General features: G+C 34.7%; 2 protein-coding genes across 2 annotated transcripts; both read right to left on the bottom strand.

Moving 5' to 3' along the window:
• Positions 1 to 1447: 1447 nt before the first annotated feature.
• LOC132357454 (E3 ubiquitin-protein ligase RBX1-like) lies at positions 1448 to 1792 on the bottom strand. Its single transcript, XM_059910913.1, has one exon. The coding sequence runs from the start codon at positions 1783 to 1785 to the stop codon at positions 1459 to 1461; it is 327 nt and encodes a 108-aa protein (XP_059766896.1). The 5' UTR covers positions 1786 to 1792; the 3' UTR covers positions 1448 to 1458.
• A 19452-nt stretch (positions 1793 to 21244) lies between these two features.
• On the bottom strand, positions 21245 to 21952 carry TGIF2LX (TGFB induced factor homeobox 2 like X-linked). Its single transcript, XM_059910409.1, is given in 5 exon segments — positions 21245 to 21455; positions 21457 to 21578; positions 21580 to 21680; positions 21683 to 21718; positions 21721 to 21952. Coding segments are annotated over 5 exon segments (702 nt in total).
• Positions 21953 to 23602: the final 1650 nt, after the last annotated feature.

Below are 23602 nucleotides of genomic sequence, written 5' to 3'. Positions count from 1 at the left end.
TCCAACAGAAATATCCAGTTGTGTGTACCTGCAACTGGAACAAGTGATAGAAAATGAAAATCGTTATTTGGATAGAAATTGCAACTATTCTATGAAAATTTGCCCATGGCTTGTATTATGTTGAGCCATATGAAATTGCTATTTATGTAGTTCAAATGATGTTAATTATTGGCAATTTCATATGGTTTAACATATTTAATATTATTACTATAATACCCAGTAAACACTTATTGACAAAGCATGCATCTCCTTTTATTTTAGTAGAGGTTATAGTGTTTCAAAATCATACAACCCTTTAATGTTTGATGGTTGTGGCTATATTATGATGACATAGTCATGTGGAATGAAATATTCAAACAATTTTCTGGATATCTCATCTACTTAACAAATAACAATAACTTTGTGTTTTATCTATTATTTGAAAAATTAGTTATGACTTTAGGAAAAGTTTGACCAAATACTCTTTAGGGTTCTCATTTGTTGTCTAAATAATTTCTGGTCTATATTATGTGTAACACAACTGCCAAGAGTTGTTAACAGTTCTAACTCCAGGCTGTATACGAATCTGTTCCAAAGATTAAGACCTTGGCTTGGAGCCCAAACTAAATAGGAATTTTAGTTTTAGAGGATCATATTTTGCTCTAATATTTCTTATTTTCTAATCATAATCCTACAAGTCTGTAACTTTTAGAAAGCCACAGGTCTTTACATCATTAATAAAGTGAATTGTTTGGACAAGTTTGTACTTAACATATACTGGTTCTAATATTCTGCTGGTGCTCCACCATCTCTACCATATATGCCATGCATAGGGATAAGAATTGGGTGGTATATCCTAATGCATATCAAAGCAACATATTCCTCAAATTACAAACATAAGGAAGCATTCTTCACTCATCCAAAGCCTATTACTTGCAAAATAAGCACCTCCAGCTTCTGACTCTAAAAAAAAGTTTTCATACATGTAATTTTATCAGGTTACTGATATGTAATTATTGTAGCCTTTTCTAATAGGATCAGTAGCACTTTATATTTTTCCTAGTAATTACTTCAATGCTTATCATAAAATAATTATGTGATGGCTATCTTCCAAATGTCTGTTCATATTTATAATCTTTATATAAATTGGGAACTGCCTGTATAGAAATTATATATTTATAATTTTTCATGTTAACTAACATAAATAAATTTATTGCTTATTGGAAAGTCACACACACATAATTAAATAAATTAGCCATGAATATGTGCTTATTTAATCTTTTTTATTGTTGTTGTTGTTGTTGTTAGAATCCAACTGGATTTTATTTGACACAGAATACAATATGGATGCAGGAATAGCAAACTGAAAAGACAGAGCAGAAAAAACACGATTCTGACTAATTTATAATTAAGTAACAGGAGGGCAAGTCATTAAATGGCTAATGAAAGAGTTGAGCTTGATGGAAGTATTCTCTTTTTCTAGTGTCCATACTTTTGGTATTCCCACTCTCTATTGTCCAATGGACACACCTGCCGTGTTTTGAGCCAGCGGGAGATGCAGTGGAAGTGAAAAGCATGGTTACAGACTCCCCACGCAACAGTGCACTCTTCGGAAGTAGCAGACGCCTGGTTGGCTTGACACTCTATGCAAAGATCCATAATGTGGTTCCGGCAGATGGCACAGTTATCAACCACAATATCCCAGGCGCAGAGGGCTACCGCATTCCACTTTTTCACTTCAAAGCGCTTCTTGCCCACGACGCTGTTCGTGCCGCTCGAGGTATCCACATCCATCGCTGCCGCCATTTTGGAAACACACCTGCTTATTTAATCTTGAGTGAATTTTTTTTTTGTAAAAAGTTAACTGAAAATATTTTTATTCACAAAAGGCAGTTAGGTTTTAAAATTGTATACTTATAACTAAATAAAATCAAGATGACATTTTTAAATAGAGTTTTAGACACTTTGTTCTGTCATTTGCACCTTGTATAATACTACAACAGTGCAAATAAACTGCTGTTAATTGTATATCACTTTATTGCCTTCATGAAAACCATTGTTTGAAATGGAAAAATTAAATTACCAGTGGATGCAAAAGAAATGCTATTTTTAGAGGTATCTTAGACTATACAGTAATATCCACATGCTTCTAAAACAGTTATCTTTAAGTAACATTATTGTCAAACAAATCTTTAAGAATTGTTTCCACATTTCATCATCAATGATAATAAAGAGGAGTCATGCATTCTGTTCTTTAAGAACCTAGGCCTGTTTGGCCAAGGTTGATCTGGAATTGCTCAAGTACTTTAATGTCCTGTATTCTGTAAATATGTGTTGGGGCTGATATTATTTAAAATGATATTTTCCATAAAAATATATGTTGTAAATGTTTTCCTGAGAAAATGCTAACAGAACTGGTAGTAAATTTAAAGAGGAAGAAAATTTTGTAAACAATATTCTCTTTCTGAAAAATAACTAATCTTAAACTATTACCCCTCAGGCTAGAATAGAGGGAGATATTGTTAGACCCAAAACACAGAAGTAGATACCTATTCTTGAGGAAGATAAAGGTAGAAAGACTAAGAGAGAGATCTCCTCCTCAAACAGAAGTTACAATCACATTTGATTATGTTTAGTTCATATCACACTAACCACTATAAAGTGAGAATGGATAAACTCTCAGTACCTAACAATGATTGTTATAATTCTGAGAGAATTATATCAGCATAAATTGCAACATAAACAGCCTATGACATGTACACATTTAGCATATATAATACTGTACATAAAGTAATAACGTATTTGTTCAAATACACAGAATGAAGGGCACATGAAACCCTGCTGATCTGAATAATTAGTTTGATTTTCTACAACATCGATCCACAGGATTAAAAGAGAAGATCTAACTTCTTTTTAGGAGTCTTTGCTATGAAATTACACTCTCCTGATTATAACTTCCCAAAAGATTATTTAATAGGTGTGTGACCTTGGCCAAATTAATTATCTTCTCTGTACCTCGTGTTAGTTATATATATAAAGTAACAATAGTGTTCATGGGGTTGTTGTAAGAATGAAATATACCTGTGAGTGTCAAGCCTATAAAGCACTTTCCAACATCTGAAAATGAATATCAGCTATCATTTTTCTATCTTTATTAACATATTTAAAGAAGATGAATTTCAATTAATATAGGGATGAGAGCAAAGAAAAAAGAAAGGTACAGAGACTAATGGTGACAGTGTCCAATGAACTGCATTCCAAAGAAGGACTTGGGGCCAATAATAGAGTCTGAGTACTTTTTTGGTCCTATTCAAAAGAAGAATTGTGGAGATATAAGTCAGGCAATTTTAGTTGAATAACATTGCATATTTGAGTCCTTTGTGGCTAGATGAACTTAGAAACCCCAAGAGGCATATCTGAGAAATAATTGAAGATCTAACTATAGGGAAAATTACTAGGCTTCTGTTTTGCTGAGAGTGCTAACAGAAGCTAGGAACAAACTTATTTTGGAATATAAACTGGTATCTCAGAGATACCAGTTTTTTATGTGAAATAAAAAAAAAGAGGAGGAGAAATGAGGATCCTTAACTTTGGAGGAAAAGGCAAGACTTTTTTAAGGAGGATTTTGTAAATTTTTACCATTTTGTTTATGACATAAAACTTTTTATTAAACTGTTTCCTCATAAAATGTTCTTAAAATATTTGTCTTGTTAATGCAATGGGAAGTGTATCAACTTTGGACATGTTGCAAAGTGCTGAATCCATCAAAGTGGGTAAAAGGTCAGAACAAAGTCTGCCTATGTAGACATGTCTCTTCTGGGTCATACCTCAATCTAACTTGTCTTGTTGAGAGTCTGTGCTCAAAAAAGGCAACATTCTTATGACATATTGGCTTTTCATGTGGGTATTTCTACAGGAAGAGCATGTGCTATTCATGCAATTTGACTATTTTGGTCTGTGTTATATATTTTTTTATTTTAAATGAATAAATCATCTCAATTTGAGACATACATCTCTATGTACTTACATAATGGAATGTTACCCAGAAGAGTGTATTTACTCTTTGTCGTCTGAAAACAAAATCAAGATCAAGAATCTTTAATGTTGAAAACAAAGCTCTGGCCAATGTCAAATCCATGAATATAAATTCTAAGAAGGAGGGTTTTTGGTAGATGTCCAAGAAATAAAACCTTAACCTCATAATGAAATTTTACTCGTATTTCCCTGTGGAAACTGTATGGTAGATATAGTTTGCAGAAATAGAGACAGAGTATACAGTAATAACTATAAATATGATAGTAGACTAATATGAGATAAATTTATTAGGTGAGGAGAAATGTAATAATATGTTCTTTTATCATAATCACCTATTAGTTAATTTACTTAATCTTAATCTCCTATTAGTTAATTTACAACAATTACAAAACTAACAACAATTAGAAAAACTAAAACTACCCTCCCTCAAACATATGAAGGTGTAAGAGACTGTCAGAACAGTGTACTAACAATACTGCATGTGATTCCATCAACAGTTTGCGAAAGGAATTGTTTGAAGGGAGCTATTATAGTATATAAAATAAATGATCTTCAACAAATATTTGCTTTTTGAACATGTTATCATAAAAGTCTTGCTCTTTATTCTCCTTTCCTTAAACCATTTCTTCTCTATCCACTCTTCTGTTGTATATTTTATCATCTAATAAATTACTGCTTCAGCGACGCATACTGGAAACTAAATTTTGTTTCCAGTAAAGTTAATCTTTTTATTACAAATAATTCATAATGCTGAGGTTAAGCCTCTGGCGATCTTAGAGAAAAAAACATGATTGTGAAATTTTGTACTCCAATAAAATATTCCAAATCATCTTATGCTACTTCAGAATGTTACTCCAGGAAATCAGTTTATCCAAGCTTTTATGTTAGTCAAAAGTATTTTCCAAACTTAATCCTTATATCCTCTTGTGATCATTAGCGCTATATATAGTTTTAAAGCATCAGAGAACAAAGATGCCGTGGGGACATAAATGATCCCTTTTACTAAATGTTTTGGCTTTTTGACATTAGCGTCATTTAAGTGGTGGAGGCAGAGGATAAGGTGTTCAGTACTTTACTTCCAAACATAATACATTTCCCTTTGGAAGCAAAGGAAATTACAAGGAAAAGACAAAAAGTAGGAGTTTGAAATAGAGGAGATATATCCTCTTATAAATAAAAATATTATGCATATACAATATATGTTATATAATATATAATACAATATATAATAATTAAAACTGAAATGAGCCAGGAGACTCCTAGGACAACTAAATTCTGTTGACAGGAGTGTTTTCACCCTTAATATCTTCTCTTAACCATCATAGATGAATGAAATTGACTATCTAAAAAAATGCATGGCAAAGGAAAGTTATTCTCCAGCAAGAGAATAATTTTGTAGAAATCATAATATACAAATAATATAATTATCACCAAGATTTTCATTGCTTTAACTGGAAAAATCCATCAGGATATTTATTACTAATTAATTAATTTAATTAATGAGATATAGGTTATGACATTTCCCATCACTGTGTTCATATCTCCTCCTTAGATCTACAACAGGAGGCTAAGTTGTGTACTCCTGCCAGACCCATTGTAAGTTCAGTGACCATCAGAGTGCTCCTCATGCAAAAATTGTAATGTACTAAGGGTCCGTTGCTGCACTGAAATCCACTGCTGAGTTTGCACTGAGGCCATGCTTTCCATGGGTCACTCCCAGCAAACACTACATTAAGGATGTCTTGTTCCTGGGTAATAGGGGACTCATCTGACAGGCAAATTTGCCTCTAGCATTCCCTGTTCACCTTGCTGATCTTCCTTTAGAATTCACTGCAGTCTAAGACACTTTTACCTAAGCTTCTTTCCTTCCTTCCCTTGGTCCACAAGGCAATGAGGACTCCAAGTCATGCCTTGAGTACCTGCATCACAGTCTGACAGCATTCCCAGCCTCCTGCAGGTTTCTCCCAATTTTCTTCCACAGGCATTTCTCCTATTAAATTTATTATACATATATACCAATTTGAAGGCAGATTCTCAGAGCACCTTGACTAGCACATCTAGTTTCTGGTGTAGTGAGATGGGATCTTCCCTAACCTACATTTCTTTATTCTCTGGATCACGTTGAATTAAATAAATTATCTGGTACATAAGAATCTAAGCCTACTATCTCAGGCAGGCATGGGTACTAGAGTTTGTTTTTCATGCTTGATTACATTATTTTATGTGTGAGGATGACAGTTTCTAGGACACAATATAAACTGACAGTTGCAGTTAATTTCAGTTCCATCTGCTGTTTTCTGAGATGTTTAGATGTTTTCTGGGTGCTAAAATTATTGAATAGTTACAACAAGATGTATTTGGGGCGAGAAAGTGTTGGGCAGAGGGTTGGTAAACACTTGTGGAGATGTGGGAGAGGGCACATACCTTGCCCTATGCATTTTTTTCCATTTGACTGTTCCTGTGTTATATCCTTTTACAATAAACTGGTGATCTAGTAAGTAAAAGCTTTCTCTGAGTTCTGTGAGACACTCTAGCAAATTAACCAAACCAGAGGAGGAGGTCATGGGAACCTCTGATTTATAGCTAGTTGGTCAGAAACACAGGTAACAACCTGGACTTGCGACTGGTGCTTTAAATTCATGGAGGGGTCACAAACTGCCAATTTGTAGCTGGTTGTTCAGAAGCACAGGTAACAGCCTGGGCTTGTGACTGGGGTATGAGGGGTTGGGGACTAGTATGCAGGACTGAGCCATTAATCTGTGGAATCTGATGCTATCTTTGGGTAGACAGTGTCAGAAATGAGTTAAATTGTAGGACACCTAGCTGGTATCCCCAAAATTGCTTGGTGTTGTCTGTGGGGAATCCCTCACACTGGAAATAAGGTGATCAGATCATCAAAAGAACATTAAAAGGTGCTTTTTGATTAAGGTACTCTATACATACCAAAATTTTTTCAAAGATCCATATTAAGCTCCAACTTTAGAAAACAGTAGCATTGTAACATCTCATTTTGGATATATAACAAAGAAAAGGCTATGTATTAAAATGTTAGAATAGCAATAACTAGATACCTATGTTCTCTATTTCCATCTTTGCATCACTGGCACAATGCAGAAGGTTTATGTACAATTTTTCCATCATATAATTAAAAATAATTGTTAAATTGAGCAGGAACACTGGTCAGTTTGGCTAGTGCAAAGGTTAGAAAAGCCACCACCAACATTAAGGACACCAAGTTTATGGTGCTAATTTAATATGTCTGTGTTTAGTTATTATGAAGAAAAATAATTTTAAAATACCCCTAAGATTATTAATATCCTATTCATTTCTTAACCTTTCTATAATTCATGTTAAGCATCTTTCTGGAGACACTGTGAAACACTGAGTAGCTGCAGTTGGCAAGGGGACTATTATGTCTAGAACCTAGTCTCTTGAGAGGGTTCAGACACAGGATTTTATAAATTAAAATAGTCATTTTACAATATTTTTATTCATCTGAATGCATTTAGAGATGCCCTTGCTTGCTATTCCTCCTTCCTACAATAAATGTTTCCTATGTTGTCTTCCTCCAGAACATATAGAAGGTTAGATTATTGTATTTATTTACCTATTTAACCTACTGAAACGATAAGGCTTGAGAAGGACTTCCGCGGTATGCTTCAGTGGCCTTGTTATTTGTAATTATATCTCCATATTTATGTGTCCTAATATATGGCTTGATGGCAATAGTTATTTGGTTATTTCTTTTTCTTATTTCTCCAGAAAACAGTCCACAACAGAACAAGTGAAATTTTCAAATAGTATAATTTTAAAATGTAAATAAAAGTGAATTCCCAATATATTGGGAATATATTTGTTGCTTTATATAATTTAAAAAACACTTTTCTTCCTCTTGATAATTGAAGCTTATTATTATTATTATTATTATTTGCTCCAAGCCCTGCATGAGCTGGTTATGAGGATTAGGGTACATTTATAAAATATGACTTTTTAATAATTGCAATGGAATCCTACTTGAATTTGGAATGGTACCTTTAGCTCTGGCAGAGTCTTTATATTGGAATACCACAAACTTTGTAGGGATGCAATCTCTTAGAGGAAGAAGAAAAGGGGCATCACACAGACACACATCATAGATAATGTACCCTGTCACAGCAGTAGTTCCTTGGCACGATATATGGCAACAGAATTACCTTTGTACTACTTAACTGAGGGATATAATTTATCCAGTCTGAGGAACTGTTGTGACAGGTAATACATTCAGTGCTGCACATGTTCTGCATTCAAACACACAGGCTATGTGTTCACAAGAGCTAACTCTAACAATGAAGCTCTGTTGTTGTTGCTGTAACTGACGAATCATGAGGTTGTTATTTTATGGCAAAAATATTATTATGTATTACCATCTCTAATGAATAAAAAGGGTCTGGAATAGAAATAGCTCTGATGGACAGTGGAGGGGAAATGTCTCAGCTTTGTCAGCTGAAAGCAGCTGAGATTTATAGACCACCTATTTCATTACATGCATGATTATGAATTCCACTTAGATTCTTCTAATATTGGAATATCAGGGAAAGATGAAGTATATCTGAATTCAGGTATGAATATAGTTAAATCTGAAATATAGGCAAGACTTATCAGAGTCACATATTTATGAACAGGTAATTAAATTTCATAGGAATTTTCCTGGAAAGCTACACAATTTTCCTAAATTATTCTATACAATGGTTGATTTAATGTTTTTTATTTTGTCCGTGTGATAGTTAGCACCTTAAATTAATTTCCAAGTTTCTTGTATCCAGTCAATTGGTCACCTGATCAAATAATACTGATGTGCTGTTTTTAAAAATATATAATATTTTTACAGGAAAAATAACTTTTAGATTATGTTCTGAGATCCATATACATTATAACAGCCACTTTTAGATTCTCTTGGTACTTCAGAATCTAGATATATTTGGCTTGAATCCTTGCAAGCAGTTTACTTATTAAAGGTCAAATATTCTGTAAGATTGCTATGAAATACCTAAGGGGTGTAAAAATCTCATGAGCACCTTGTCAACTAACTTCTTTAACAGTGAAAATTCTGCTAATACACTGCATTGACTTGGAAGTAAATCTTGCCACTTGTTGAAGGCTTGGATTCTCTCTCAATCTTTTTTTTCTCTAAAACACACATATTTTACACAATTTAAACACATCACTGTCCTTCTGTTTAATTAAATCTACTAAATATCTTGTTGGTAAAGAAGAAGATGTAGAAAAACTCGAACATCAACTCAGATATTTCCATTAAAAATTACTTCATAGTTTTGTGTACTACTTCAATTTAAGAAATAAGTTTGTGCTATTCTAATTTTAGATTCCTATTAATAATCTTGTGTTTTTACAAGCATGTCACACAAAACTTAAAGATAAACTGGTGAAAATTCAGAAAAATGAAAATATTTTTTCCAAGGGTAAAACAGTGAAAGTATAATAGCATAATATATAGCTAACAATTATTTTTCATATACATGCTTTATATTAAATTTACAGTACCATGGAGCAAGGGCATTTTTTTTTCTTTTTTATGTTTTTAGTTGAGATATAGTTGATATACAATATTATATTGTACAGGTGTACAACATAATAATTCATAATTCTTAAAGGTTATACCCCATTTATAGTCATAAAATATTGGCTGTATTCCCTATGTTGCACAATATATCTTTGTAGCTTATTTATTTTATACATTATAATTTGTATCTAACTGTCTTGCCCCTTCCCAACTCCCTCTCCCCACTGGTAATTACTAGTTTGTTCTCTTTGTCTGTGAGTCTGTTTCCTTTTTGTTACATTCATTAGTTTCTTTTGTTTCTTAATTATTTTTTAAAATTTTTATTAAAATATAGTTGACTTACGCTGTTGTGTTAGTTTCAGGTGCACACAAAGTGATTCAGTTATCACACACCTATATATATATATATATATATTTTACATTCTCTTCCATTATAGGCAAATGAAAGACATTGAGTATAGTTCCCTATATAGTACAGTAAACCCTTGTTGCTTATCTATTTTAAATATAGTAGTGTGTATACTTTAATCCCAAACTCCTAATTTATCCCTCTCTCCTCCCCGCCTTTGGTAACCATAACTTTGTTTTCTATGTCTGTGAGTCTATTTCTGTTTTGTAAATAAGTTCATTTATATCCTTTTTTTATATTCCACATATAAGCAATGTCATATGATATTTGTCTTTCTCTGTCTGGCTTACTTCACTTAGTATGATAATCTCTAGGTCCATCCATGTTGCTGCAAATAGCATTATTTCTTTTTTTTATGGCTGAGTAGTATTCCACTGTATATATATGCCACATCATCTCTATTCATCTGTCAATGGACACTTAGGTTGCTTCCATGTCTTGGCTATTGTAAAGAGTGCTACAATGAACACTGGGGTGCATGTATTTTTTTGAATTATGTTTTTCCCCAATATATGCTCAGCAGTGGTTTTTCTGGATCATATGGTAGCTCTATTTTTAGTTTTTTAAGGACCCTCCATACTGTTCTCCATAGTGGCTGCACCAATTTACATTCCCACCTACTGGGAATGTAAAGGAGGGTTCCCTTTTCTCTACACCCTCTTCAGCATTTATTATTTATAGACTTTTTGATGATGGCCATTCTGACTGGTGTGAGATGATACCTCATAGTTTTGATTTGCAATTCTCTAATAATTAGCAATGTTGAGCATATTTTCATGTGCCCCTTGGCCATCTGTATGTCTTCTTTAGAGTAATATCTTCTTATATCTTATGCCCATTTTTTGATCAGTTTGTTTGGTTTTTTTTTGATATTGAGCTGTGTGAGCTGTTTGTATATTTTAGAGATTAATCCCTTGTGAGTCTCATCATTTGCAAATATTTTCTCCCATTCTGTATGTTGTCTTTTTGTTTTGTTTATGGTTTCCTTTGCTGTGAAAAAGCTTTTAAGTTTAATTGGGTCACATTTGTTTATTTTTGTTTTTGTTTTCATTACTCTAGGAGATGGATCTAAAAAGATATTGCTGCAATTTATGTCAAAGAGTGTTCTGCCTATATTTTCCTCTAGGAGTTTTATAGTATCCTGTCTTACATTCAGGTCTTTAATACATTTTGAGTTTATTTTTGTATATAGTGTGAGGGAATGTTCTAATCTCATTCTTTTACATGTAGCTTTCCCATGTTCCTAGCACCACTTATTGAAGAGACTGTCTTTTAACCATTGTATATTCTTGCCTCCATTTTTCATAGATTAATAGACTCTAAGTGTGTTGGTTTATTTCTGGGGAAATATATTCTGTTCCACTGACCTCTGTGTCCGTTTTTGTGCCAGTACCATACTGTTTTGATTACAGTACATTTGTAGTACAGTTTGAAGACTGGAAGAGTGATACTTCCAATTTGTTCCTTTTCTCAAGATTGCTATGGCTATTTGTGGTTTTTTGTGGTTCCACATAAATTATAGTTTTATTTGTTGTAATTCTGTTTAAAATGACAAGTATTTTGAAAGGGATTGCCTTGAATCTATAGATTAGGTTGTATGGCCATTTTTACAATATTAATTCTTCTACTCCAGAAGCTTGAGATACCTTTTAATTTCTTTGTATCATCTTCAATTACCTTCATAATAGTTGTATAGTTGTTAGATTATATGTTTTTCACCTTGGTTAATTTTATTCATAGTTTTAAAATTCTTTCTGATGCAATTTTAAATAGGATTACTATTTTACTTTCACTTTCTTATAGTTCATTACTAATGTATAGAAAATCAAAAAACATGTTTTATAAATTTGTATTCTGCAACTTTACTGAATTAATTTATTAGTTCTAAAGATTTTAGTGTAGACTTCAGGGTTTTCTATAGAAAGTAGTATGTCACCTTCAAATAATGATACTTATACTTCTTCCCTTCCAATTTTGTTGCCTTTTATTTCATTTTAATGTCTGATTGCTGTGGCTAGGAATTTTTATATAGATTAAATAGAAGTGTTGAGAGTGGGTATCCTTCCTTGTTCCTGAATTTAGAAGAGAGGCTTTCAGCTTTTCACCATTGAGTCAAATGTTAGAACAGTTGTCATAAATGGTGTTTTATTATGTTGAATTATGTTCTTTCTATTCCTACTTTGATGAGAGCTTTTATCATGAATGGATGTTGAATTTTGTTGAATGCTTTTTCTGCATCTATTTAGATGATCATGTGATTTTTAACCTTCCTTTTGTTAATGTGGCATATCACATGGATTGATTTGGCAATATTAAACCATTCTTGACTCCCTGGAACAAATACAACTTGATCAAGGTGTACGATCATTTTTATTTATTATTGGATTGGGTTTGCTAATATTTTGTGAGGATTTTTGCTCCTATATTCATCAAATATATTGGTCTGTAATTTTATTTGGTTTTAGTGTTTTTGGTTTTAGTTATCAAGTATGGTAACCTCATAGAATGAATTTGGGAGTAATTCATTCACTTAAGTTTTTGGGATAGTTTTAGAAGCATAGGTATTAGCTCTTCTTTATATCTTTGGTAGAATTCCCTGTGAATCTGTCTGATCCTGGACTTTTGTTTGCTGGGATATTTTATTGCGAATTCGATTTCACATCTAGTGATCGGTCTGTTCAAATTCTCAATTTCTTCATAATTCATTCTTGGCAGGTTGTATGTTTCTAAAAATTTTTCCATTTCTTTGAGGTTGTCCAATTTTGGGGCATGCAACTGTAGCATTCTCTTTTGATTGTTTTTGTATCTCTCTTTTATTGGTAGTTATTTCTCCCCTTTGATTTTGTTTGTTTTGTTTTATTTTATTTTATTTTGCTTACTTGGTCCTCTCTCTTTTCTTCTTGGTGAGACTGGCTAAAGGTTTATCAATTTTGTTTATCTTTTCAATAAAACAGGTTTTGGTTTCATTGCTCATTCCTATTTTTTTGTGTGCTTTATTTTATTTGTGTCTTCTCTGATCTTTATTATTTCCTTCCTTCTGCTGACTTTGGGTTTTGATTATTCTTTTTCTAATTCCTTTAGGTGGTCATTTTTGTTGTTTACCTGAGATTTTTCTTATTTCTTGAGGAAGGCCTGCACTGCTATAAATTTCCCTCTTAGAACTGCTTTGATTGCATCCCATAGATTTTTGAGAGTTGTGTCTCCATTTTCATGTGTTGAGGTATTTTCTGACTTCCTTTTTGATTTCCTCATTGACCTATTGTTTTATTAGTAGTGTGTTGTTTACTTTCTATGTATTTGGGCTTTTCCCATTTTTCTTTCTGTAATTGATTTCTATTTTCATACCATTGTGCTCAGAAAAAATGCTTGATGCAATTTTATCCTCTTAAATTTGTTGATATTTGTTTTGTGTACTAGCATGAAACCTATCCTGGAGAACATTCCATGTGCACTTGTAAATAATCTGTATTCTGCTCTTTTTGAACACAGTATCTAGTAGATATCTATTAAATCCAAATGTTCTGTTGTGTCATTAAAGACCACTGGTGCCTTACTGAATTTCTGTCTGGATGATCTGTCCATTGATGTCAGTGCAATGTTAAAGTCCCTTACTATTACTATATTGTTGATTTCTCCATTTATGTTTGTTAGTATTGGATTTATATGTTTAGGTGCTCCTGTATTGTGTGCATATATGTTAATGAATGTTATATCCTCTTCTTGTATTGATCCCTTTAGCATTCTTGATTGCCCTTCTTTGTCTTTTGTTATAGCCTTTGATTAAAGTCTATTTAGCCTAATATTAGTATTGCTACTGCCACTTTCTTGTCATTTCTATTTGCATGAAATATCTTTTCTATCACCTCACTTTCAGTCTGTGTGTGTACACTTCAGCTTTGAAGTGAGTCTCTGGTAGGCAGCATATAGATGGATCTTATTTTTTTCCAATCAGCCACTCTATGTCTTTTGATTGGAGCATATGCACTTATTGCCACTTTATTATTTGTTTTCTGGATGTTTTTGTAGCTCTTCTCTGTACATTTCTTCTTTTTATTTCTTCCCTTGTGGTTTGATGACTTTATTTAGTAGTATCCTTGAATTCCTTTTGTTTTAGTTTCTGTGTATCTAGTGTAGGTTTTTTATTTGTGGTTACCATGGGGTTTGTATATGTTGACCTATATCTACTTCTTTTAAACTTGTCATTTAAGTTGAAACACATTCTGAAAGATATACAACTTTTACTCCCCTCCCCCACACTTTGTGTTTTCAATGGCATATTTTACAGCTTCATATTTATCCCTTAACTTTTTTTCTTATAACTATAGTGGCTTTTACAAATTTTTGTCTTCTAATCTTAGTAATGGCTTATTTAAGTGGTTGATTCTCAGTCCTTTCTTAGTGGGATTTTTACTTTCATATAGATTTTTCTTTTCCACTTAGAGAAGATTCTATCATTTCTTTTAAGGTAGGTTTAGTATTTATAAACTCTTTTAGTTTTTGTTTGTCTAAGAAGTTCTTTTCTATTCTTCTATTCTAAATGACAATCTTCCTGGTTAGAGTATCTTAGGTTGCAGTTTTTTCCTTTTCAGCACTTTGAATAAATCATGCCACTCTCTTCCATCCTTCAAAGCTTCTGAAGAGAAATCAGTTGATAGTCTTATGGGGTTTCCCTTATATATGACTCGCTATTTTTCTCTTGTTGTATTTAAAATTCTCTTTTTACCTTTATCTTTTACCATTTTAATTATGGCATGTCTTTGTGTGTGTCTATTTGGGTTCTTGTTTGGAACCCTCTGTGCTTCCTGTACTTGGATATCTGGGACATTTCGGCCATAATTTCCTCAAGTATATTTTCAATCCCTCTTTTTCTTTCTTCTCCTTCTTGGGCCCGTATAGTGTGAATGTTGGTAGACTTAATGTCATCTCAAATATCTCTTAAACAGTTTTTATTGTTTTTTAATTTATATTTCTTTTTGCTGTTCTGATTGGATTATTTCCATTATTGTATCTTTCAGATCACTTCTGCATCCTTCTGTGTCACTTAGTCTGCTGTTCCTTCCTTCTAATTTTTTTTTTTTTTTTTTTTTTTTTTTACTGTAGTCATTGAATTCTTCATTTCTTTTTGGGGCTTTTTTAAATATTCTAGTTCCTTATTAAATTTTTTGTTTTGTTCATCTATTCTTTTCCCCAATTCTGTTAAGATGTTTATTACCAATGTTTTGGGTTCTATATCTACTAAATTGTTTATTTGTCTTTCAGGGGTTATTTTTCAGGGGTTTTCTCTTGCTCTTTTGGTTGAGAGCACTTCCTCTGTCTTTTTGTTTTGCTAAATTTTCTCTGCCTCCATGACTTTATGTGAAAGAGTTACCTATGATGTCTTAGAGATGTGTTCTTATGTGGGAGACTATGTAGAGACTGCTTGTGCCCATTGCCTTTCATGAGAGATCTGGATTTAACATGGATGGAAGGCATGTCTTTTCTCTGGATGTGCTGGCATCTATCACTTTAGTAGAGCATGAGGCAGAAGATGGAGGTGCTAGAGCTGAAGCTGTGTGTGAAGTGGGACTTCCCCTTGCTCAGTGGTTGTCATCTCCCTAAAGTGGGCAGTGTCTGATCCCAAGTTGCTGGAGCAGAAGCCCTAAAATTCTCGCCTGAGTTATGCTCAGTTCCCTTTAATTTCTAATGTAAGGGTGGCCTGTATGGGCTCTTGGCTCATGTCACCTGCAGACAGACATTTCAGCTGGCTCCGATGTGCTGCCTGTTCAGATGCCCATAATTGTTTCCCCTGCTCTGCTTGGACACAGCTTTGAGTGTAAGTACCCTTTGGCCCTCATAGCTGATCACTTCTCCAGCCTCCACCACCCCCACCCTGTTGTGGAACCACACCTCAGGGCAGCAGCAGCCCATGTGGACTATTCACATATGTCAGAGATTGAGCTGTGGTGGAGCAGCTGCCATTAGAGTTTTAGGGTGCTTCTGATGTGCCACTTAAACACCAACAGTGGCTGCTGCCACTCCACCCAGTTACTCCCCAGGACCAGGTCACCTCTGCATTCCATGGCTGAGTCTCCTCCCAAGTCCTGGCTGCCCCAGGTCCAGTGCCATGCTGTGACATGGAGTGAGTAGGGCTGGAACCTTCACTTGACTCAGGCTGAGACATGCACAGAGGCAATTCTGGGAAACCCAGCAGCTGCTGGAGTAGTCCTCTCTCCACTCTCTCCTTCCTGCCTCAGGGGCAAGCCAGTGTGCATACTATCCTCATGAGTGGATTCCACGTTTCCCACAGCCATCCTGTTAGTCCCAGCAGTCCTCCAACTAGCCAAGTGGGTTCATCTCCCCTGCAAAGGACCTTAGACTGGGGCATCCAATCTGTGACTCTCACTGTTCACTTCCCATGGTGTATTCCACCTTGTATTCACACTTTTCCTCTGAGTTTCCTCCCAGGGGTAACCCAATTGCTTTTCTTCCCTTCCTTCCCAATTACGTGTGGATCTTTCTTACAACCTTGGTTGTACAGGAGTCTTTCCGCCAGTTTCCAATCAGTTTTCAGTGAGAATTGTTCCACATATAGATTTTGATGTTTTCATGGGGAGAAGTGAGCTCCATATCCTCTTACTCAGCTATATTGATCAATCTCCAAGTTTTTTGTTTGTTTTTTTTAATAAACTACTGCTACTTTCAATACTTTCTTATTCAACCTTTTCTACATTACATCCTAAAAAGCTAAGGAAATAAATTTAGGGTTCTTTAGGTGCTCTTTGGGCTAGAACTTTAGCATTTTCAAAAGGATAGTAATAATAATAAATGATAATAAAATAATAACATATTTCATCATATTATATAGTGAACCAGGACATTTAACAATCCATGGTTAGAATTTTAACATCTGAAACCTCTCTATTAAGATATGTATATAACCCATAAAGAGCAATCATTTGTTATGCATAAGTATTACAAGAAATTGCAGGTTGCAGCACTTAGAATATCTAGTAGAAAAACACTGGTCACCCATTGTTATTGTCTTTTTCATATTAAATAATGCATACTTAAAAGTTCAAAATTTCACCAGTGTCACTGAACTAATAAGATTAAACAAAATGAAAACGTTATTGTAAATGAAAATGAGCTTTAAAAAAATCCAAATAAGGAAGGTGTTCTAAAATGTTTGTCACATTTCCAATTTTTATTTTGTAGAAAAAATTAAAAGTCACTCTTTATTAGGCTTTATAGACTATCCAGTCCAGTATTCTGCCTATACAAGTAGTAGTAAAAACTGTATTATGAAAGGACATAGTTGGTCTAATGTACTTCACTTTTAATGGTTTCTGTAAGTGAATTTTACCTTTCCTTTACAATTGATCTTGGCTTATTTAATTAGGATTTTTTGAAGTCTTTTTTTTTTAATTACTTATTTATTTATTATTTATTTATTTTTAAATTTTTTTTTGGCTGTGTTGGTTCTTTGTTGCTGTGTGTGGGTTTTCTCTAGTTTCTGCAAGCAGGGGCTACTCTTCATTGTGGTTCATGGTCTTCTCATTGTGGTGGCTTCTCTTCTTGTGGAGCATGGGTTCTAGGGCACATGGGCTTCAGTAGTTGCAGCACATGGGCTCGGTAGTTGTGGCTCATGGGCTCTAGAGCACAGGCTCTGTAGTTGTGGCACCCGGGCTTATTTGCTCCATAGCATGTGAGATCTTACTGGACCAGGGCTGAAACCCATGTCCCCTGCACTGGCAGGCAGATTCTCAACCACTGCACCACCAGGGAAGCCCTCTTGAAGTCTTTTTTGATTATGTCTTAATGTGTGCCAGTTCTTAAGGTTCTAAAAAATAATCTTCTATAAGTACTTTTAAAAAATGAATATAATTATATGCTTTCCTAAGTGAAAGACCACATTCTTCAATCTGCCAACAATTTTCTTTTTACCTGCTCCAAAGATTGTGAACTCTTTCTAGCATTCTGGAAGTTAGTGGCTAAATCCATGCTTACATTGCTCTTATTGTCCTTATTTTAGCATGATGAACTAAAAAATCCAAAAGGTCTAGGGCATAGTCTTCACTGTAAATGTGTAAATAAAGAAGCATTTCTTAGAAAGAATGATGCAAGTGTCTAAGTCCTTCAAATATGATAGAATACTCATAATAACTAAAATTGATCAAATACAAGTATTGGGGAATATTTGAAAACAAAGAAACAGACGCTTTAAGAAAGTGGCCTAAAGGAAACTTACTATAATGGCTTAATTATAGTAGAAAAAATATGCCCTCGCTGGCTGGACAGATTAGCAGATAGTCTAAATATATTTTGTGTCTTAGTAATCACTGAATAAAGTATCCAGGAGAATCCCATTCCCATGTTTTCTCTTCAAAGAGATGCACTGCATATATTAGAGCTCATTATAAAAAATTGTACAGGTATTCTAGACTTCATAGATAAGCTAAAGGAAAATCCCTGATATTGCAAGTTGTACTCTTGAGAGACGTGAAAGAACACCTGGTTGAAGATATCCCTTAAGACTAAATTGTTTATAAATGTGCTTCTATACTAGAGGATTAAGATACATCAATGTGACATCCTTTTATGAGAATATTTTTAATATAAGATTCTTGGAGTACACATTAATGAGTCTTACTTCTACACTCTCTGGGAGACAGAGAGAGGGAGAGCTGAACAGAGCAACTTCATTCATAACCAATTATGCCCTATTCATTGTTAGAACCATCCCCATGGACTTCCTGTTCATCTTAAATCTTTCTACGATATACTTCACTGATATCAGTAGAAATCTATCTTTTCCAAGAAAATTTTCTCCATGCTACCTTCACCTTTTTATTTCTACAACGTCATGGTGTTACAAGTTGATTATTTTCTGTTAGGTTTTGCATAGTTCCTAAACTCAAATAACATGGAAATAGTGGTTAGGCTTAAAAAATGCAGTTTCTTCAGAAAATTATTTCCATTTATCTCCACAGAGTGTGGTAGATTAAAGCCTTCTAAGCTTTACTCCCAGAAAATACCAATAGAGAAGCTTCAACTGCAGAGTGGTTAAAGTCTGGAGGAATGACAGTGAGTTAACCTTTATTAAACCTATATTAAAATCAATTTAAACATTTATATGGCAAAAACTTCAGCAATGAAATTCTTTCTTATATTTTTCTTAATTTAACTGAAAAACTATGTTTGTAGCACAACTAAACCAAGTAGAAACCAAAGAACAGGTCCCCCTACTTTCTTCCCACATAATGCAATGAAAAGTACACCACCACTATAGCATACAACCCACCATTACAAAGTGCAAGATAGAAATGGAAGAATATCACTGTCATCCCAGCATATTCCCCTTAGAACAGGTCATACAATAGTCATCCCACAATAATCCAACTGGACTCGTTCTCAGAGACAACTGTAAGTGGTCAGACAAGAAGAAACTTCCTTTTCCAGACCCCAGCAGTAAAGCTACAAAACCACATTGATTTCCACTGAGCCAAAGAAAAGTCTGATGAGTCCTTAAACCTCTCAGACATAAAAATTATAAGGCAAAGTAGGAAGAGTTCAGGATTGTATAGACTGAGCTTAAAAATCGTTCCACCCAGATAACAAACTTTTTTTATTTGAATAGAGCCTCCTATGCCTCCATAGAGAGAAAATGGCTCAGATGAGGGACTCTGAAAAGAAGTGGTATGGGAGCTTCATTGAGTGTTTAAGGGCCTTTTTCAGTAAGGATATAACCAATATTTTGATCTTCTTCCTTCCGAATCCTCCTGAATCCATTTTTACTTAAAAATTTGAACATACTTTAGTCTATTTCAGGAACAGCAGTTTAGGAATGTGGGCTTGCTTCCTTCCTGGTAAAATTATAATATCCGGAGTAATAGCCTGTAATTATTGTTTCTTAAGATGCTTAAATAAGATAGGGTATCTTGTATTCAAAATTGCCAGTACTTAGACTGCAATATAAAAAAATGAGGCCTAGAAGTAGAGACCAAATATGATCTATTTCACTTCAGGGCAGGAGCAGAAATTGAGGCTAGAGTTCAATTTTTAGCCACAGATTCCTCAGATTTTAGCTTCCTAAGAGTGGAGAAGTTAAATTACAGCTTTCTGAAGGAGTATCTTTCTGTTCCTATTGAAAATCTGCCTGTACTTGAGGCAGTGGGAAGAGTTACCTCTACAGAACAACAGGATAATTTCTAAGTGGGAGCTGCCTGACACTTTTGTCATTCCCACCACCACCCTTACCAATCCAAACATTTTAAAAGGAAAAATGAATAAATGGATTAAAAAAGTAAAACCAAACCAAACCAAAACAACAAAAGCAATAGAATACCTGAATATACTCTCTTTTTTTTGTTCACAAAATGTTAAAGATTGAATCATTTTTCTCTTTTCCTTAATTTTATATAATCTTAATCTTGTTCTGTTTCTTCTGAGAAATTTTTAGTCGTTTTTTTCTTTTTTGGGTTTTTTGCTTGTTTGTTTGTTTTTCACCTTTTCTTCTGATGCATAGAATTAAAATTAATAAAAATATTCTCTATAACCAACTATCCAACAACCAATACCAGAAAATTACCATTTGGAATTTTCTTATCTTTACTGCATACTTTTCACTAATACCCCAAATAAGAGTTCACTCTTACCTGTAACATGTTTATGAATTCACTGTATTTTGGCTCTCATGCTTATCCCCCTGAAGAAATTAGCTACTCTTTGAGATTGTCAATAAACTGTACAAAGGAAAACACAGAGTTGACAGTTTTACAAAAACTTCAACATTAAAATGAGTCCAGTGCTGCTATAGTCATCTTTTATAGAGCCTTTCCTTTCCATCATTCATGCTAATAAACAAGGAAAGTTACAGAGAGAGAGAAAAAGAGGGGTGACTTGGTATTTGCAGCAACCCTGGGACCAGCAAGTTTGGTTAGAAAAACCAAAATAATCTTCTATGAAGTGCTAGCACTGTGTCTAGTCTCAGATGTATTTTTCTGATTGTCTGAAGGCTTTAAATCCAGGGAGAAGCAAACGAAAGTGAAGAGATCTTTGCTGTAGTGTGAATCATGATGACAAGTTAGTATCTTCCATCTGGAAACACTGAAATATCTGGCAGAATTGAGTCCCACCAGCTAGTGATAGTTCTCATAAAACCCCTAGAAGGAAAGATGTGTCTATAAAAGTAAAACTACAGATTAGTTGGGGGGGGGGGTATAAATGGATCTACCACAATAGACAAGGGACTGACTACCTGGTAGTTTTTGAAACGTGGGAAATCATAGGTTGGGCTCTTGCTTTTTCTGTACCTCCAGTTCAGCAGACTTTTGTACAGCTGCATCCGCGAGCAGCTGCAAGCTGCTGAAGTCCTTGTACTCCTCTGTCGACACAGGTTCAGGAGAAGATATAAGCAAGGGCACATTGGTGAAAAACTCGACCTTTTCCTTTGGCGGGACTTTAGGAGTGAGCTTCTGGCCTGGACGGACTCTAGTCCGACAGCTTCTACCCTGATTCCTGGCCCATCCACGCGGGGTTTAGGGGCAGGCATTGTATCTTGTCTAGATCTCTGGGCCCTGACTTGGCTTCGATAGATGGATGGGTGCTCTGCTGGCTGGTGAGTCACGTTGGCAGCCTTGCCTTTTTAGTGGAACATGGTGATCTGGTTGGGGTCACTTCCATCTTGATGAAGCATTTCTGGAAGAATGCGTCTGCGGGGTTGATGAACCAGTTAGAGATCTGCAGAAAAGACAAATGGTCTCCTCTGACAGCATTCACTTCCCTAATGCTGTAGGGTAGGCCTTAAACCGGTGCTCATACAGCCAGTCACGGAGGGTCTTCACCGACTCAGTTGGCAAGTATCCTTTCCGCTTTCTCTTGCCCTCTAGTGAGAGAAGAACTTTATCTGTAACAATGGAACTATTCGACTCGATTGAGGTGCCCTGAGCTGGGATTTGGGTCTCCACTGGGCTTTCTTCTGTGGCCTCCATGTTCTTGAGACCTGTCTTCACTATCTTGGGAACCAAGGATGGCTGAATTAGGGCTAAAGTAGGTCTGGGAAAGCCAGTGAAGAAGGCATTGGAAGGTCTCCAAGAGGATGTCTCTCCTTTTGCTTCCCAGGCCGATTAACAGTGTTGCTAACAACTTTGAGCCAGCACTTTGTGACGTTACATCTTTTCCGCCCCTCATGCCGCCCTCCCCCCACCCCACTTCCTGGTTCCCCATTTCCTTTTTTTCCATAGGTCCAAATACACTTGTTTTCACCCCATCAGTTTATATAGCTCTGCAGAATTTTATTTCCTTGTTGCTGTCACCAGCTACTGCTAACTGAACTCTACTGCTAACTAATGAACTCTATTTCTTTTGGCTAAATCTGGCTTATGCATAAGTTTTTCACATTCTTCCTTTTTAGTTTTACTCTGATATTGTTTTTCCCTCTTATTCCTTAACTTGCATCATTGGCTCATACACATATATCAGAAACAATATATCTATTAGATATTAAGCTCAATAAAAGGAGAGTGTAAGTGGTGTTCCTGACTCCTCCCTTTCATATTCAAAGCTGATTTAAGAATAAGTTTTAACTAGACCTTTGCTTTTGACACCCCGGCCCTCTTATTTTTCTTTATTTTGGCCTGGAAATGTTTGGCTTTGGCATGACTTCACTGTGCCACCATGGTTTTTATGTCTGTATTTTGAACTCTGATATCCAAGTGTGATGATTCTCTATGAAGCTGCAGTCAGAAATTCAGGGATTTTTTTATAAACATGGGGCAAGATAGGATACAAGAGATATTGGTGATCACAGACTTAGATTATTTAAATCTTTCTTAAGAGTTCAAGTACATTGCAATCAACCCCCTAAATTAGATGAAAATAATTTTTAAATTGTACATTTTAATTGCAGATAGCTGAAAACAAGGGTTAGCTTTTTTAAGAACACTCTCATCCACTTAGAGGACAATCATGAGCTCTGAATTCTCAAGGATAGTTATGGTATTACTTATTGTTAATTTTAGAAAGTTTTCAGAGGAAACTCCTGGCCATCATCATAAGCACCATATATTTTACACAGTTTCTATTTGACAAGGACAATATCATTTCACCCTTAAGAGTTCTTATTTGGTGTCACTGAGCTGGACATCAAAATATTGTCTCCTGTCCTTTGACTATTGGTAACCTAACTGGACCTGGGTTTCATGGCTTAAAATTTCCTGTTAGGGAGACCTATTGAGGTACACAGTCAAATATAATAGATGTCTTAACAAAGCTCCCAATAACCACCAAGTGTGTATGTTGGCTACAAGTGAAGGTCTTTTTGGAATACCATAGAAGAGAGTGCTTCTACTTCCATTGGTCTTTTGGGATACTGGAACTCAGAAGATGAGATTTTCCATTCATAGTGAAAACTCATTTCCTACAATTATTTCCCACCAATATAGTTATGACCCATGCTCATTGAAACTACTCTTGTCTGTCAGTACAGTTTCTATTAACTTACCCTCGCTCACTTGTTGCTTCTATATTCTCTTTGTATTTCTGTGATTCAGATTTCCACTGAAGGATTGCCAGAATTGTACATATTTAAATCACTATGATTTATTCTCAGTGATGAGATCTAGGTCCTTTATTTTTAATGA

This window comes from Balaenoptera ricei, chromosome X (assembly GCF_028023285.1).
Source record: "Balaenoptera ricei isolate mBalRic1 chromosome X, mBalRic1.hap2, whole genome shotgun sequence".
Classification (NCBI taxonomy): domain Eukaryota; kingdom Metazoa; phylum Chordata; class Mammalia; order Artiodactyla; family Balaenopteridae; genus Balaenoptera; species Balaenoptera ricei.
The sequence above is the reverse complement of the archived record's forward strand: the minus strand, read 5'-3'. Positions and strand labels throughout refer to the sequence as shown.